A 19,161-nucleotide genomic window follows, 5' to 3' on the forward strand; every position below is an offset into this window, starting at 1 on the left:
CTAAGAAAACAAAGCAACTCCAGACCTCCACACGTGGCTGCAGACAACCTTTCCTCTTACCTCCCCCTCCCAGAGGGAGGCAGTTTTCAGTAGTTTACAAGGGGAAAAAATCAGCTTGTTAGTTTTAAGGAGGGAAAGCACTGAAGGAATGGACTGTGATTTAAAACAAAAACCCAAACAACTATTCTTCAGGTGAAGCCAGAGTCCTGTGTGGAATTTGCATGGACTTGCTGGAAACGGCACATGTCTAGGATCCCCCCACTGGCAGGTTCATGTTAGACTGGAAGAAATTTCGGAGGCCTTCCAGCTAAGCGAGTTACAAATCTTGTCCCTGAGAGCCCATGGGATCCGCAGTTCCTTTGGTAGTTTTGCAAGTTAGAAATAACTTTGGCTAAAAAATTAAGACATTGAAGTGCCCAGGGCTTACCTCTTGCCTGCTTTACGTGTTGTGTTCTGAAGAGGATGTTTTCAGGAAAGAATCACTAAAATAAAGGTATGGTCCAAATTCGTTAAGTGCCTGTTCCAGGGTCAGAGAACTAGTTAGTGACCCACAGAATCCGTGATGCCTGGCTCAGGGCATGCTCTCAGTTTCAGAAAGGCAAATGTATTGGGCCATGAAGTTTATTGTTCAAGGTTAAGGAAATTAACACTACTAATCCTGAATGGTGAAAAAGAAAAACAAAACAAAACCCTACCATTTGAGATTTAACCTAATTCCAAACTCATGGTGGGGCTCACATCCATTGCTGGCATTTAGTGCTCTGGCTCCGTCAATACCTGGTGCCAAATCTGGTGAATCTGCTCCACTCTTCACCAGCACTGGATAAAATCCTGAAAAAACTGGTGAAAAAAAAAACTTACATAATTCCTGGAGCAGATCAGATTTTTTTCTATGAATCTACGTTTCAGAAATCTAAGCATGATTCTCTGATTTTTAGACATAAGATGAGGAGAGAATGTGTTAGCCTCTACCTATAAGCTATAAGGAAGTCCTCTCACTGTTTTGTTTCATGATGTGTAAACCAGAGAATCCTTTTGGAAGATGTGCTCTGTGGATTAGATGCTTCAGCATCAGCCAGGAGTTTGCTATAAATGCAAACAATTGGCCCTGCTCCACCACTACTGGAGTAGGGGTCTCTGGAGGTGAGGCCCAGGCATATCCTCGATCAAGACCTCAGGACATCTGTTCACACCTTAAGGTGAGAAGCAGTGGTTAGAGACAGGTGCTTCTCATGAGTGGGCCCCAGACTGGCAGGATCAGTTTCACCTGGGAACTTGTCAGAGATGCACATTTTCATCCTGCTCCAGAACTACTACACCAAAACTCTGAGAGTGGGCCAATCGTGTTAAGATGCCCTCCAGAAGATTCTGATGTACCCTAAAGCTTGAGAAACATTGAGGTAAAATGTGAAGATAGGAAACACTCAAGATGTTCACCCTTAATTGTATTATATAGAATAGGTATTGTTGAAATAAAGGGGTTCCTGACCAACAGTATTTCAAAACACAGTTACAACAGTTACTTTACAACTTTTATTTTTCATGCAAAGACGACTCACTTAGCTTAAATATTCATTATGAGTCTCTGAGATAGCTGATGGTAATCCTCAAATTTATGTAGTATCATTTAAAATTTAAAGGACAGCTGCCCATTCACATATTCCATGGTATGTCTCATTTCCTGAACAAAAGAGTAGCAATTTGAATTTGTTTTATGAGTAGTACTTCTGCTGTCTCCTAGAAAAGAGGAATGGGTAGGTTGTTTGGAGCTCAGGTAGGTCTAGTATCTCATTTAAGTGTCATAACAATTCTCCAAAACACAGGAGCTCTACCCTCTCAGAAGACCTAGGGACACATTAGTGAGAAAATGCAGGCTCAATCAAGTTCTGTAGCTTTTCCAAGGTCAGAAATTTCATAAATGAGGGAATGCCAGTTAAAGTTGACCTAGTGTACAATTGCCCAGGATACCGGTCTGTGAGGGACTCTAAAACATCACTAGAAATGTGGGGAGGTAGAAATGTAATGTACTAGAGTGGCTGTTATCATTTGGATCTGGAATGTTCCCCAGCGTCTCATGTGTTAGACAATGCAGCAATGATCAAGGGTGAAAATGATTGGATTACAGGGACTCTCACCTTACCAGTGGATTAATCAATTGGATGGATTAATAATTTGAATGGACTAACTGGGAGGAGGTTTAAAACTGTAAGGCAGGTGGGACATGACTGGGAATACTTTCCCACTGGGGGCATGGCCTTGGGATCTATATCTGTCCCTGTCCCTGGCCTCTTCCTCTCTCCCGTTTTACTTCCAGGCTGCCATGAGCTTTCCTCCACAATACCCTTCCACCATGATGTTTCTGTCTTGAAGCTGCTGACTAGGGGCTGAACCTCTGGAACCATGAGTCAAAATAAACCTTAATTTTCTAAAAGCTAACACAAGATTCTTGCAGAAAGAACACCATTGGGTCTGATGGGAGACTTTGATAAGCAGTTTAGAGGCAGGAATTGAAACTCCCAAGGGAGATTCCAGAAAACAGCAGACAACTCCTGGATAAGGGCTGCTCTGCTGAGTTTAGGGCAGTGCTAAGTGGCTCAGGGCATTTTAAGAGGTTCACCTCTGAGTTCATTTATTCTGTACTTCTTCCTTCCTCACAAAAAAGTGCTCAGTTTCCCACACTATATAAATGTTGAATAATCCTCTTAAAAAAGGAACACTACTGGTTTGGAGATAATTTATATTATTAGTCTTCATCAGTTGAAGCTGGTGTAATCAAAATTCAATAGCCTCTCAAATGCCAATGTTTCTATTCTTCATAAACAAGGTCTTCCCTCTTCAAGCACTTGGCACGTATATTTACATATAATTACTACATTCAGTTATTATTGGTTAATGAGTCCACCTTGACAATAGTTTTGGTTGGTTTTGAGACAACTGTAGTTCTTGATATTATTCCAGTGGCTCCCCGCCATATTGGAGTGAGGGTGAAATTTATTAGTATGAGAGTATGTTTTATTACAGTCTTTTCAAGAGATTCTTTTTTTTATTTTTTATTATTATTGTATACAAATGGGATACATGTTGTTTCTCTATTTGTACATGGAGTCAAGGCATACCATTTGTGTAATCATACGTTTATATAGGGCAATGATCTTTGATTCATTATTTTTTTTCCCTTCCCCCCCACCCCTCCCACCCCTCTTTTCCCTCTATACAGTCCTTCTTTCCTTCATTCTTACCACACTCCTTATCCCTAACCCTAAACCTAACCCTAAACCTAATACTAACCCCTCCCACCCTCCAATATATGTCCCCATCCGCTTATCAGCGAGATCATTCGTCCTTTAGTTTTTTGAGATTGGCTTATCTCACTTAGCATGATATTCTCCAATTTCATCCATTTGCCTGCAAATAACATAATTTTATCATTCTTCATTGCAGAGTAATATTCCATTGTATATATATACCACAGTTTCTTTATCCATTCATCAATTGAAGGACATCTAGGTTGGTTCCACAATCTGGCTATTGTGAACTGAGCAGCTATGAACATTGATGTGACTGTATCTCTGTAGTATGCTGATTTTAAGTCCTTTGGGTATAGGCCAAGGAGTAGGATAGCTGGGTCAAATGGTGTTTCCATTCCAAGCTTTCTGAGGAATCTCCATACTGCTTTCCAGAGTGGCTGCACTAATTTGCAACCCCACCAGCAATGTATGAGTGTTCCTTTTTCACCACATCCTCGCCAACACCTATTGTTGCTTGTGTTCTTGATAATCGCCTTTCTAATTGGGGTGAGATGAAATCTTAGGGTAGTTTTGATTTGCATTTCCCTTATTACTAGGGATGTTGAACATATTTTCATATATCTGTTGATTGCTTGTACATCTTCTTCTGTGAAGTGTCCATTTCCTTAGCCCATTTGTTGATTGGATTATTTGTATTCTTGGTGTAGAGTTTTTTGAGTTCTTTATAGATTCTGGAAATTAGCGCTCTATCTGAAGTATGGTTGGCAAAGATATTCTCCCACTCTGTAGGCTCTCTCTTCACATTGCTGATAGTTTCCTTCGCTGAGAGAAAGCTTTTTAGTTAGAATCTATCCCAGTTGTTGATTCTTGCTTTTATTTCTTGTGCTATGGGAGTCCTGTTAAGGAAGTCTGATCCTAAGCTAACAAGTTGAAGATTTGGACCTACTTTTTCTTCTATAAGATGCAGGGTCTCTGGTCTGATTCCGAGGTCCTTGATCCATTTTGAGTTGAGTTTTGTGTAGGGTGAGAGATAGGGGTTTAATTTCATTCTGTTGCATATGGTTTTCCAGTTTTCCCAGCACCATTTGTTGAAGAGGCTATCTTTCTCCATTGCATATTGTTGGAACCTTTGTCTAGTATGAGAAAATTGTATTTATTTGGGTTTGTGTCCATGTCCTCTATTCTGTACCATTGATCTACCTCTCTATTTTGGTACCAATACCATGCCGTTTTTGTTACTATTGCTTTGTAGTAGAGTTGAAGATCTGGTATTGCAATACCCCCTGCTTCGTTCTTGCTACTTAGGATTGCTTTAGCTATTCTAGGTTTTTTATTCTTCCAGATGAATTTCATAATTGCTTGCTCTATTTCTGCAAGGTACATCATTGGGATTTTAATTGGAATTGCATTGAATCTGTATAGCACTTTAGGTAGTATGGCCATTTTGACAATATTAATTCTGCCTATCCAGGAACATGGGAGATCTTTCCATCTTCTAAGGTTTTCTTTAATTTCTTTCTTTAGTGTTCTGTAGTTCTCATTTTAGAGGTCTTTCACCTCTTTTGTGAGATTGATTCCCAAGTATTTTATTTTTTTCGATACTATTGTGAATGGGGTAGTTTTCCTAATTTCTCTTTCTGAAGATTCATCACTTATGTACAAAAATGCATTGGATTTATGAGCATTGATCTTGTACCTGCTACTTTACTGAATTCACTTATGAGTTCTAAAAGTTTTCTGGTGGAATTTCCAGGTTCCTCTAAATATATAATCATGTCGTCAGCAAACAGGGATAGTTTGAGTTCTTCTTTTCCAATTCGTATCCCTTTAATTTCTTTGGTTTGTCTAATTGCTCTGGCTAGAGTCTCAAGGACGATGTTGAATAGAAGTGGTGAAAGAGGGCATCCCTGCCTTGTTCCAGTTTTTAGGGGGAACGCTTTCAGTTTTTCACCATTTAGAATGATATTGGCCATAGGCTTAGCGTAGATTGCCTTTATAATGTTAAGGAATGTTCCTACTACCCCAATTTTTTCTAGTGTTTTGAGCATGAAGGGATGCTGTATTTTATCGAATGCTTTTTCTGCATCTATTGAAATAATCATGTGATTCTTAACATTAGGTCTGTTGATATAGTGAATGACATTTATTGATTTCCGAATGTTGAACCAACCTTGCATCCCTGGGATAAAACCCACTTGATCGTGGTGCACTATATTTTTAATATATTTTTGTATGCGATTTGCTAAAATTTTGTTGAGAATTTTTGCGTCGATGTTCATTAAGGATATTGGTCTGAAATTTTCTTTCCTCAATGTGTCTCTGTCTGGTTTAGGTATCAGGGTGATATTGGCTTCATAGAACGAGTTTGGGAGGGTTCCCTCCTCTTCTATTTCATGGAATAGTTTGAGGAGTATTGGAATGAGCTCTTCTTTAAAGGTTTTGTAGAACTCGGCTGAGAACCCATCTGGTCCCGGACTTTTCTTTGTTGGTAGGCTTTTGATGACCTCTTCTATTTCATTGCTTGAAATTGGTTTATTTAAGTTGTGTATGTCCTCCTCGTTCAGTTTAGGTAATTCATATGTCTCTAGAAATTTGTTGATGTCTTCGAGGTTTTCTGTTTTGTTGGAGTATAGATTTTCGAAATAGCTTCTAATTATGTTTGTATTTCAGTCGTGTCTGTTGTGATGTTTCCTTGTTCATTCCGAATTTTAGTAATTTGAGTTTTCTCCCTCTTTCTCTTTGTTAGTGTGGCTAAGGGTTTATCAATTTTGTTTATTTTTTCAAAGAACCAACTGTTTATTTTGTTAATTTTTCCAATTGTTTCTTTTGTTTCGATTTCGTTGATTTTGGCTCTGATTTTAACTATTTCCTGTCTTCTACTACTTTTGGTATTGGTCTGCTCTTCTTTTTCTAGGGCTTTGAGCTGTAGTGTTAAGTTGTTTATTTGTTGATTTCTACTTCTTTTTTTGAATGCGCCCCATGAAATAAATCTTCCTCTAAGTACTGCTTTCATAGTGTCCCAGAGATTTTGATATGATGTCTCTTTGTTCTCGTTTACTTCTAAGAATTTTTTTATTTCCCTCCTGATGTCTTCTGTTATCCATTCATCATATAATATGTATTATTTAATCTCCAGGTATTGGAGAAGTTTCTGTTTTTTATTCTGTCATTTATTTCTAATTTCAATCCATTATGATCTGATAGAGTACAAGGTAGTATCTCTATCTTCTTGTATTTGCTAACAGTAGCTTTGTGGCATAAAATATGGTCTATTTTAGAGAAGGATCCATGTGCTGCTGAGAAGAAAGTGTATCCGTTCTTTGTTGGATGGTATATTCTATATATGTCCGTTAAGTCTAAATTGTTGATTGTGTTATTGAGATCTATGGTTTCTTTATTCAATTTTTGTTTGGACGATCTATCCAGTGGTGAGAGAGGTGTGTTAAAATCGCCTAGTATTATTGTGTTGTGGTCTATTTGATTTCTGGAATTGAGAAGGATTTGTTTGATGTACGTGGATGAGCCAATGTTTGGGGCATAAGATATTTATGATTGTTATGTCTTGCTGATTTATGCTTCCCTTAAGCAGCATGTAATGTCCTTCTTTATCCCTTCTGACTAGTTTTGGCTTGAAGTCCACATTATCTGAGATGAGGATGGATACTCCAGCTTTTTTGCTGTGTCCGTGTGCATGGTATGTTTTTCCCCATCCTTTCACCTTTAGTCTATGGGTGTCTCTTTCTATGAGATGAGTCTCTTGCAGGCAGCATATTGTTGGATTTTTCTTTTTAATCCAATCTGCCAGTCTATGTCTTTTGATTGATGAGTTCAGGCCAGTAACATTCAGGGTTATTATTGTGATATGATTTGTATTCCCAGTCATTTGACTCATATTTGTTTTTTGACATGATTTGGTTTCTCCTTTATTTGGCTATTCCTGTAGGCTAGCGCCTCCTGTTGCTGATTTGCATCGTTGTTTTTCATCTCTTCCTCATGGAATATTTTGCTGAGAATGTTCTGTAATGCTGGCTTTCTTTTTGTAAATTCCTTTAGCTTTTGTTTATCACGGAAGGATCTTATTTCATCGTCAAATTTGAAGGTAAGTTTTGCTGGGTATAAGATTCTTGGTTGGCATCCATTTTCTTTCAGGGTTTGGTAAATGTTGTTCCAGGCCCTTCTAGCTTTTAGGGTCTGAATTGAAAAATCTGCTGATATTCTTATTGGTTTCCCTCTGAATGTAATTTGATTCTTTTCTCTCACGGCCTTTAAAATTCTGTCTTTGTTTTGTATGTTAGGTATCTTCATAATAATGTGCTTTGGTGTGGGTCTGTTGTAATTTTGTATATTTGGAGTTCTATAAGCCTCTTGTACTTGGTTTTCCATTTCATTCTTCAGATTTGGGAAATTTTCTGATATTATTTCATTGAATAGATTGTTCATTCCTTTGGTTTGTTTCTCTAAGCCTTCCTCAATCCCAATAATTCTTAAATTTGGCCTTTTCATGATATCCCATAATTCTTGTAGATTCTGTTCATGATTTCTTACCATCTTCTCTGTTTGTCCAACTTTGTTTTCAAGATTTAATAATTTGTCTTCAATGTCTGAGGTTCTGTCTTCCAGGTGTTCTATCCTATTGGTTATGCTTTCTATGGAGTTTTTAACTTGGTTATTGTTTCCTTCATTTCAAGTATTTCAGTTTGTTTTTTTTTTTCAGTATCTCTAACTCTTTATTGAAATGATCTCTTGCTTCCCGTATTTGGTCTTTTAACTGTTGATTGGTGCGATCATTTAATGCCTGCATTTGCTCTTTCATCTCCTCATTTGCTTCTCTGATTGTTTTAATTATGTACATTCTGAACTCCCTTTCTGACATTTCTTCTGCTGTGCTGTCATTGGGTTTTATTGATGTAGTATCTAGGTTTGTTTGGGACATTTTCTTCCCTTGTTTTCTCATATTGGTCAGCTCTCAGTGGGAATCTGAGATATTGCAGATTTCCTCTATTGGCTTATAGTGTCCCGGTAGATTTCCAGTGTATCGCCTCCCAGCCTTCAGTAGCCTGAAGTCTTGGAGGAACTTGATAATGCAGTGCTTCCGAAGAAAGCTGCCCCTAGCCCCTACTGGTTCCAGGGCTTGGAGCTGGCTCTGTGCGGAAAGGCTCTCACTGGGGGCCTGCACCGTGCAGCTGGCTGTGTGGGGGGAGCCCACCGCCGGAGTGTGGAAGGCTACCTTGGGAAGACTCTAGCTGCCCTGCCCTGCTCTGATAAGCCACCCCTATCTGTGCCTGGCGCCCAGGCCAAGTTTCGCCCAGTGGGGGAGACTCACCCCGTGACTCTATTTTTGTCCAAGTCTCTCAATGCCTCCCCTTCTTGACTCCTGGGTTCTGGAGCGACTGGAGATGTAGTCACCCTCTAGGTTGCCATCTTGGATCGCCCCATGGAAAGAGCCTGCGGCCGGAGTGGGCAGAGCCACCTGGAGAAGTCTCTGGCTGCCCTGCCCTGATCCCAGAGGCTGCTTGTGGATCGAAGCTCTCCGTTGGCTTGGGGACTTGTGGCTAGCTCTATGTAGAAAGTCTCTCACTGGGTGGTCTTTTCCAAGAAGCTAGCCTTGAAAGGCGCCTCCCACCGCAGGGGTCCAGGCTGCTTGGGGAGGTCTCTGGCTGCCCTGTCCTGGTCCCTGAAGCCGCTTGTGGGCCAGAGTATGCTGCGCTGGCTCCGGGACTTGGAGCTTTTTCTGATCAGAAAGGTTCTCAGTAGGGGGCCTGCTCCAAGAACCTGGAAAAGCTGGCTGTGTGGGAGGGGCCCAGCACCAGAGTGCACAGGGCTGCCTGTGGAAGACTCTAGCTGCCCTGCCCTGCTCCAATAAGCCACCTCTATCTGGGCCTGCCACCCAGGCTGAGCTTTACCCAGTGGGCGGACTCACCCGTGGCTCTATTTTGGTCCAAGTCTCTCAATGCCTCCCCTTCTTAACTCCTGGGTTCTGGAGCGACTGGGGATGCAGCCCCCCTCTAGTCCGCCATCTTGGATCGCCCCATCTCAAGAGATTCTTGAGTGGTTTTCTTTTTCTTTAAAAAATTTGGAATAAACAACCCTTTTCAGAACACCTCGTTACCGCTTGGAACTCAAGCAGTCACTCTAGCTTAAGTCCTAGATCTCAAAGGAGAGTCAAATCACACAGGCTTCAGAAGTCTGATAGTATAATAGATGTAATGGACATCAAAAATGGACTTTATTCTGTCACTTTTGTTCAAACCAGGTTAAGGGCCTACACTCTTTAAGATTTCAGTCACATCAGTCCATTCACATATTTCATTTGTCTCCTTTTCTGAACGAAGGATTAGAAGCTTGAATGTAAGAAGCAGGTGTGAGCACTCTCAGCAGGTCAAATCCTTAACACCACCCAGACAAGTCTGTAATTTCTGGGCATGGTCCATGGCATGCGTGAATTTTGTTTCAATATGTTTTCCATAGCGATAGCTTAGAAAGTCACACAGCCATATCCTCCCCAGGCTTTCACTCCTAGTGGCACAAGTATTTGTCGATGATTGAAAGGTCACGCAAAACAGATGTGAGGGCAGTTGGATTTTCCAGCTATGCTTCAGTGGACTTAGCAGTGGTGCCTGCCATTACTAAATAACAAAGAGATTTTATTTCAATTGCATAAAACCAGGAATCTTCGGCAGTGTCGTCTGTATAATTAGACATCTATGTGGTTTCTCTCCACTCTTACTGAGGTCTTACCTTGTTCCACCTTTCAGTCTTCAGACTCACAGCTGGGATCTAAATTCATCACACTGAAAAGGTAGCATTACTGCGTGTCAAACCACTCTGATTTTCCAACATCTTGTAACTAGGTCTTGGGAGCTGAGTGTGTGGAAGTAATTTTAATTGCATTTCCTACAGTTTTCTAATTAGTTTAATAATCACATTTAGTGTTACCCACACTTCAAACCAACTTTCTCTCATTATTCCTGTTTTTTTTTTTTTTTAATATATATACCCACAGCGTATAGACTGTGAAATGGAGTGAAAACACAAAGAACAGCAAATGGCACATTGCAGAGAAGACTATCACATCACAAATACCCTCAAAGAACAGATGGCCCAATTGCAAACCACCCAAATATTGACATCTGTGTGGCAGGCAACTGCACACGCCAGAGATGCAGTCCTTAGGTTCCACATATTCTACCAAAACTATTCCTAACACCATCCTTTACTAACTGAATATATTGGAATTATCCCTTATTAATAAGAGGAATTCAAAGGGAATATGGAGAAAATAATATATTTTATCTCTAGTCTATCAAAAAGTCTAAGTGTCACATTTGCCAGGTTAGAGCTGTTTTTAGAAAATCACATCTCTGAGTTTCCATTTTCTCATGTCTAAGATGTGAATTAAAAATCCACGATCAGTTTCTCCAGTTGTGAGTCTGCAGTGTGCTTGTGTACCCCAGTGTGACAGATAATGTACCACACAAATTACAAAGACTAACAAATGCAAGTTGTTATTATAGATCTGATTGGCTTGATCCTTTTATGTTTTAGTGTATTGTAAACTTGTCAATCTCCTTGCTGAATATGAAAGTGATTAAGTTTCCTATTGATAGGGGTGGAGGTTTACACAGAATGACTTCTGTAAACTGAAATTCTAATTAAGTCTACACCATACCACCCTGAATGTGCCCCATCTCCTATGAAATCCCAATTAAATAACATAAAGTTTCAACTAAGAATATTTTACTCACTTTACCTGTAGCACAAGTATTCAAGAAAATTAACTCATTAAAAGAATGACTTTGGTTATATCCTAGTATATATCCAGCTGAGTCTCTTAAATATTTAGAACTATACAGTTATAATGGATGATGAATGGGCAAACCTTGGAAAACACAATCAGTACAACATTATGTTTATGTTGTATACTGAAAGTATATTATAAAAGGACTTTTGAAATAAAAAACAAATAATTTCTTGACTTTTAAACTCACCAAGAATATATGGTGATGTTCTGCATAATGGGGATTTTATTTAGTCAAGAATCTAAAGTTTTAATTTGTATCCAAGTGTGTCAATTATTAATTTATTGATTTTTCCATTCCCAATTCACCGTTCACCCTTCAGTACCTGCTCTTTGATATCAGACTAGACTCTTTTTTTTGGTACTGGGGGTTGAACCCACAGGCACTTAACCACTGAGCCACATCCCCACCCCTTTTTATATTTTATTTAGAGACAGAGCCTTGCCAAGTTGCTTAGGGCCTGGCTAAGTTGCTGAGGCTGGCTTGGAACTTTTGATCCTCTTGCCTCAACCTCCTGGGTCCCTGGGATTATAGGCGTGTGTCACTGTGCCAGTCTAGACTGGACACAAGAATTTCTCTTTCACAGTGGTCAATGGTGGTGTTTTGTCAGATGAGGGAGACAAAAGAATATTATAGGAGGGGCTTCTTTTTCTGGTTGCAGGTGCTGCATTTTGCTGTTCTGTGTGGTCCATCATGCTGCATGTGTTTGGAGTCATCTGGTGGTTTTTTCCCCCAGCTGTGTATGCAAAGTGCACAGTCCCTCAGAAATTTTGCGTCCCTAGCCTGGGTTTGATCAGCACCTTGCTGTGGCCCTCTTGCCACGAGTGCTGTATATTCTAGACCAGCACTCAGAGCAGCATCCCCACTTCTTCTGTGCACCTGGCCATGAGCTCTGGCTTGCCTGCAGTTCAGAGCTGTTTCCTTGTGCTCAGCTACTGAGAGCAAGATCTGGCTTCAGCAAGCTGGCATTCAGTGGGCTGATAACCACTTTCTCCAAGGTCTCACCCCTAGCCATGGGGAGGAGACCTGCTTCTGAGGTTGTCTTTGCTGTGTCTTTCCTCTCAGCTTTAGGTTACCTTTTAGAGTTTTCTTTATATTTTCATATTCAGCTGTCCTATACTAAACTTCTCCTAAGTTATTATGTGATTTCTGTACTGACTGGACTCTGATTGACCACTTCTTTTTCCTAGCCCTAATTTATGCTATTATAATCTATGTTGATATTGTTAAAGAGCATCAAGTACTTCCCAGATTTAGGAATAAGCAAACTATAATAGATTCCTATTGATTTGTATCTTTTTTGGGGGGGGGCGGAAGTACTGGGATCTCTTCAGTGCCTCTCAATCTGCTTGTTAAGTTCATTTTTATTCAAAGCATTTTCAATATTCAGCAGTAGCATAATAATTTAGGAGAGCAGAATGAAGATAAGTTTCAGGTGAGGAAACCAGACTAATTTAATTTATATTTCAAAGTTCATACTTGAAAAGTTCCATGGGTTCTTTTGCTCTTGGTTTCAGTCAACTATGGAGGCCATTAAATTGTCAGGATTCTCAAGCAAATAGGGAAAGAGAAAGTTTTTGGGGCCAGATATCAATATTGGGTCACATGTAAGCCAACTTTTATTTATGCAAAATGAATAACAGAGTAATGGAGTTACATTTACTTTCTCATTTTCTAAGAGAATGGTTGGGCATTTTACTGATACACTAAGGTCAAAAATTAAAGGACACACCTAAAGATATAGCCTCTACAACCGCTAGGGAAATAAGTATGGAGGTTCTTTAGAAATCTAAAAATAGAATGACCTACCATATGCTCTAATTATACCACTCCCCAGTATTTATCCCCAAGAATTGAGGTCAGCATGTTTTAGAGATACAGGCATACCCATTTTTATGACAGTACAATTCACAAGAGCCAAGTTATAGAATCAGCATAGGTGTCTGTCAATAGATGAATGAATAAAGAAAATGTGGTATACATACACAATGGGGTTTTATTCAGCCATGAGTGAATGAAATTATGTCATTTGCAGAAAAACACATGGGACTGGAGATCATATTTTGAGCAAAATAAGTCAGACTTGAAAAAGTTTTCTCCATATGTAAAACTAGAGGGGGAAAAAAAAACCAGGAAAACAAAAACTAAACCCAAACCCAAAACAGGATGCCATGAAAGTAGAAGGGAGACCATTAGGAAAGAGCAAGAGGGTCAGGGGGAAGGAACAGGGGTGAGGCAGGTATTGGGGAATAAAATTTGTCAAATTATATTTTATGGATATAGGAATATGCAATGAAAACTACCATTCTGTTATTTAATGTGCACCAAAAAATACTTTAACCAAAGGAACAATAGAATTGAATAAATTATAATAATAGCACCAGCCATGGGCTTTACAAGCAAATGAAACAAAAAAGGAAAAAACAAGAGAAAACAAACCCCGTTATATTTGAAGTAGGTGACAGTTTAGAATATGAAGATGAAAAACTAATCTGAAACTCAATTAGGAAACTTTGGATTGGAAGACAGAAACCGTCCTTTGAAACATGGATGCATAAAAGACTGGGCCAACTGATTCATAGGCCTGGCAGAGAAGTCTTCTTTGGGAACGATATTTGCTATAATTGAGAAATTATACTCTGTGAATTCTAAATTGTTTTATTTTTCTCCCTGAGGTCAGTGATCAGTGGTTTCCTGACATGAAAATGTTTTATTCTTCCACGTTCAACAACCGCTCCAAGCTCTATTGTGTGTGATTACATGCAGTTACAGACAGGGAGAAAAAAAACCCACCTTCTTGGCAAGTGTTCATCTAGTGGCTCTCCAGTGCTCTGCCATTAGTGCAGATCACTAAGTGCACCTCGCTCTCTCCAACTCCATGTTCAAGGTGTACAGGCCACACCTTTCCTATTAATCATTGATGTAATCTTGCCACCAACTCAGCTTTTAAGTGAGGGAACCAAGAGTACTATATCATACCAGATAAAATGGATCATTCTGAATTCTCTTCATAAAATGAAGTTTGGGAATCAGATGCTTCACATTAATATATTTATATATATATATATCTATATATATATATAGATATATATATATATATCTCCTTATGACAAACACACAGGCAACTTTTGGGCTTGGTGCTTACTGAGTTAAATCTTCTCATTCGTAGCCTAAGACCCATCTATCTGAGACTCCCGTTAGGTAGCCATGTGTCCAGCTACTTTCCTCTGTTAAAATTTAAATACTGCACAGGAACCATTTTCCCTGTGAGGCTCCCACACTTGGGATGAAACCTTCTCTGTGGAATTTTGGCACCCTATTAATTAGTGGTTATGAGTGGGAGCTGCTCTCTCTCAGCAACTCCTATTCTGCCATCAGTCAAGTGTGATTCTGTAATAAATTTCCACGAGGCAAACTATTTCTGGTAATTCTCCCTAATTAACACCAGGCCTGCTAATAATACAGCAGTACCTATGTGTTTCTGATATAACCAAGATCTTGTCTGGGTAACTCAAAAAGGGAAGCCGCCAACCTAAATTAAGCTTTTGCTGGCAAAAGGATTTTATATGTAGTTCTGTAAGAAAACCTTTGATAATCTTATATTGAGGACATTTTGACAAGAAAACACTGAACGACAGGGAGGCTTGCTCTGGTTTGAACACTGAATGGGGATTTATTGTGAACACACAGTTGAGTCGTAAGCCTATAAATCTTGTACTGGATTACTGTTTCTTAACGAAGGAATGACAGATCTCTTATTTTGTTGGTGCATTTTAATGTGCAATGACGTGATTGATAGAAACCAAACAGCAGCTATTAAAATGTCAGATGCAGACTTGATGCCCTTAAAAGTTTGGCTTCTGGAGTTTAATATACTGTGAGCAAATAGACTTGAATTTCTCTCTTATTTCCAATACACAGCTTGCAACAGAAACATTCCTCTTAACTTTATACAGTTGGAAAAAAAATCTTACTCAAGCCAATAAACAGAGGAGGACGTAGTGAGCTTGCCTACTTGTGCACAGTTAGCTAATGAGATCTGGATGTGACACACAAAGTAATGAACCCTGGTTAATGCACAATGTGAAAATGTAGATGAGAATTTACGTTGTTTGATTACAATCTATAACAATATAATGCTTGTATGTTGTTATTCCAATAAATAATTTCAGCAATAAACATTAAAAATTTTTAGATTTATTTATGGTGCTGGGGATTCAACCCAGGGCCTTGTGCATGCCAGGCAAGCATGCTATCAGTGAGCCAGCCACACTCCCAGCCCAGTAATAAACTTTTTTTTTTTTTTTTAAAAAAGACAGACTTATCTACAAATTTACAAACATTTATTGTGTACTTTCTATATGCAAACTATAAAAATGGATAAAAGCAGAATAAATGTGACAGCACTTTCCAAAGTTCTGTTTCTGGGATATTTTGATTGGCAAATAAAAGAGGAATTCTTAAGGTAATTATTACATTTCATCCTATCCTGTGCATATAGAACATGATTTTTTCCCACCTGATATCTTAATAGAATCACTTACTATGCAAAAACAAAAACAAGGAGAGCTTGTCTATAACATTGCAGGCATTTATTTATCGAGTATGTGCACATAAAGGTATTACTATAACGATTATATTTCTCATGTGATTTTTTAATTAGAAAATGTATCCAAAAGCAAAACAGCAGGTATATACAAACTTAAAAACTTAAACAGAAGATAGAGATTATTATAGATAAGGCAAATTATACATTAAGAATTCAAATCAGATACCTTTCAACATTTGGGGGTGAGGGAGACAAATTGAGGCCAGGTTAAGATTTGTGTAAAACTACTCAATATGATTCCCCTTCCCTTCAATGGGGCTGACTAACTCCAAATGTCACAAAATATCAGTATGTCTTTGGATTCACACTCAACAAGGGGAAGAAAGGATTTCCTATGAAACTGCTTCTAATATAGCACTCCTTAAAAATTTTATGTTTTGTGAATAATTTTAAACATAAGGTTACACTAATATTTTGGAGATTTAAACTGTTATGAATAGGTTTTAATTTTAAACTCTAAATTGTCAGCTATGGTGGTGCACACCTGTAATTCCAGCTACTTGGGAGGCTGAGGCCTGAAGACCTCAAGTTTGAGGCCAGTCTGAATGAGAACCCCGTCTCAGAATAAAAACAAAAAGGGCTGGGGATGTATTTCAGAGGCAGAGTGCTGACTTAGCATGCGCAAGACCCTGGGTTTGATCCCTAGCACAACTTGGAAAACAAACAAACAAACCCAAACAAAACTCTAAATGTAACCTTAATCAATAGGAATACCCATGTTACTATACCCTAAAGCAGAGGGGATCATTTTTAGATTGCTACTTTGGTGGGCAATATTCATCCCTTCCGAGTCTGGAGAATCTAAACCCATCACTAAAATTTTTAAAGTGGGAGATTAAAGTAGAGGAGATTTTGAGTCATGTACTATGATTTTCATCTGTGTTTTACCAAGTATATCAATTTAAATATACATCTAGGGAGATGAAAAGTCAATGTTCTACAGGAAAGAAGTAATAATAAAGATGCTACTGACACAGAATATTTATAGTCAGAAAAATAAATACTCAAGAGAGCTCACTGGAAGAATAAAGTGCTCAGCCAGTTATTAGAAAATTGATGCTGGTGAATTAAACACAGTGTTCCCCACTGTAAAACACAGAGATTCTTCTGGGTTATGGGCAATATTTATTTCACAGAATTAACTGTTTTAGGAACAGATAAAAAGTTCTGTGACACCACAGACAGAGCACAAAAATAAAATGATATTTAGGAAGCAACACTACCTTTCTAGGGATTAAAATTTGGAGAAAGGAAACATTATGCTCCATGAAGAATATGCAGAAAGTCTAAAGATACCCTCAAAGATAGCTTTGTAAGAAATCCAGGTCAAATACAATTCTTTGAAGAAAACTACTGCAATGCCTTTCACTTATAAAATACTATCTTGGCAAACAATCTATAAAGGCAAAACTAAACAACAAAAAACCTCCATCAAATCAAAACCACCAACTTTGTATTGTATAAAGCAAAAAGACTGAATGTTAAGATATGTAAGGATGCACATTAGCCAGCAAGTCACACAAAGGTGACTTCAGCAGCAATGAAATCTAATGCACAATTCAACTCCAGCACTTCATCTCAGAAGCTTTCCCCCTCCCTACAAGATGCAGGGTGAGGAGGTAGTCTGGCGGAGCTATTGGGGAAGTATTCAGTTTGCCACTTGTGTCACCCCCTCCTATTCTTTTATCCCCAGTTAATTATTATCTGCATATAATATAAATCTGCTAGACCATAAATTAGCAGCTTTCAGGACAGATGCCTTGAAAGTTCTTAGGGAGGTTAAACAAATAGTGTAGCCTAAAACCTCCACTATAACAAACATACACACAATAGAAGTGAAGGCCTTAGTGAGTGATGGGGCAGGAAGGACTTGGGGACTTTGTCTGGACTTTAAAAGCACCTTGCCTCAAACAGATTTAAATTATAACTCAGTGGGATCATAGGCTTTCACCCATTCTAGAAACAAAGAAAAAACAGAGAGAAAAACTATCGAATGCCATAATCTGTTTTCTCACTGGGCAAATATCAACTGGGACCCACAGTTTCACAATTGTTTCTCTGTTTCCATGTGGTGTCTACATAATTCTTCACCCAAATGGGGAAAACAAATAAGAGGCCAATCTGAGTAATTAATCACCTCACCCTCCTATGCTACCAAATCTCTGTGAATAAAAGCTTTCCAAACTTTGTGATCACATTTGGAAGTAGTTCATTTCTTATGAGAGAAAAACCACACACACACACACAAAATCTAGAGCTTATTATAATCCCAAACCAATTCTAATTTATAATTCAATGAAACAAAACAAAACAAAACAAAAACTTCTGCAAAAACGGCTCTCAAAACTTCAGTCGGTGGCACAACTCTGAAAAGGGAGCAGTTTGCTTTTTTAGGTGCAATCTTCTCAGTTGCCATAATTCCTAACCACAGTCTTTCCTATGTTTTCTCTTTAAAGAAAGCAAACTGTTAGAGCCCAAAGTTTTTTATGCTCTTTATCTCACTGAGGGAAGGGAAACTTCCGGGTTTGGCTAATATGGGTGATGAAGCATACACAATGAGTAGAAATAGTCACATTTTAATAAAAGGCAAGTATTTGAGATTTTATAAGTGATATGGCAGCTTTTTGGAAGGGGGTAAGAGAAGAATGGTTTGATACGTTTTGATCAAAAATATCACTGGCTTTCCTACTGTTTAAGAACAAACAAACAAACAAACAAAAAGTACACTGTTTTTCTTAAACTGATATCTCCTACTGATAAAGTTCTGTTTAAACTCTCATGCACTGTTTTAAAGATAAACAGTAGTTTTAAAAAAAGATTCTCTTATTAATAAAATTTTAGGCAATTTCATTGCCTTATACTATCTTAACTATGAAACAAGGAAAGAAAGTATAATTATTTCAGCATAGAGATTGTAGTTATTAATCTAAAATGTAATTCTTTGCTAATTTACTCAAAGATGAATTTAATAGTCAACCAGGAAACTGATTTTTATAAAGGTTATTTTATGGGCAGAAAAAGTAATAACAAATGCCAAACCATCTCTTTACTTTATGAAGCCAAATATTTCCTCATAGAATTAGTTTTTAATGCTGGAATTTATCCCTTCAGGGCCACTATTATTTTTCAAAACTCCAAATAAATATTAAATCTAAAAATTAATTGGTAATTTCAATTCTCCTCTTTCTCTTCGAATTTCTTCTTTCCCTGAACTGCTGACTTTCAAAAATTCACAGAATGTGCATGTTTCTTGCAAAGAGGCTTGTCCTTCTTGGAGAAAAACGTCTGACCTTCCAAACTTTCACAACAGACCTGAAAAAGAAGTATTGGTTGAAAGACTATCATTATTTTAATTAAGCATGCCAGAGAATGGGGAAGTGACTTTTTCCCCCAATGGGATAATATGACAAAGCACTTCAGATGGTTGTGTTAGACACTCTGACATTTCGTGATTACTATGACATTTCATGTAATCTTTGAAAGGCATTGAAGAATGACTTTTTTC

The 19,161-nt window shown here is 38.3% G+C and overlaps 1 protein-coding gene across 1 annotated transcript in view; it reads right to left on the minus strand.

Moving 5' to 3' along the window:
• Positions 1-15,624: 15,624 nt before the first annotated feature.
• Pdlim5 (PDZ and LIM domain 5) overlaps positions 15,625-19,161 on the minus strand; it is a 209,906-nt gene continuing 206,369 nt past the window's right edge. Inside the window, 1 exon segment of the mRNA XM_047565652.1 lies at positions 15,625-18,968. Within this exon segment, the coding sequence (XP_047421608.1) occupies positions 18,879-18,968 (90 nt within the window). The 3' untranslated portion in view covers positions 15,625-18,878.

The sequence above is a fragment of the Sciurus carolinensis genome, chromosome 10 (assembly GCF_902686445.1).
Source record: "Sciurus carolinensis chromosome 10, mSciCar1.2, whole genome shotgun sequence".
In the NCBI taxonomy this organism is placed as follows: Eukaryota; Metazoa; Chordata; class Mammalia; order Rodentia; family Sciuridae; genus Sciurus; species Sciurus carolinensis.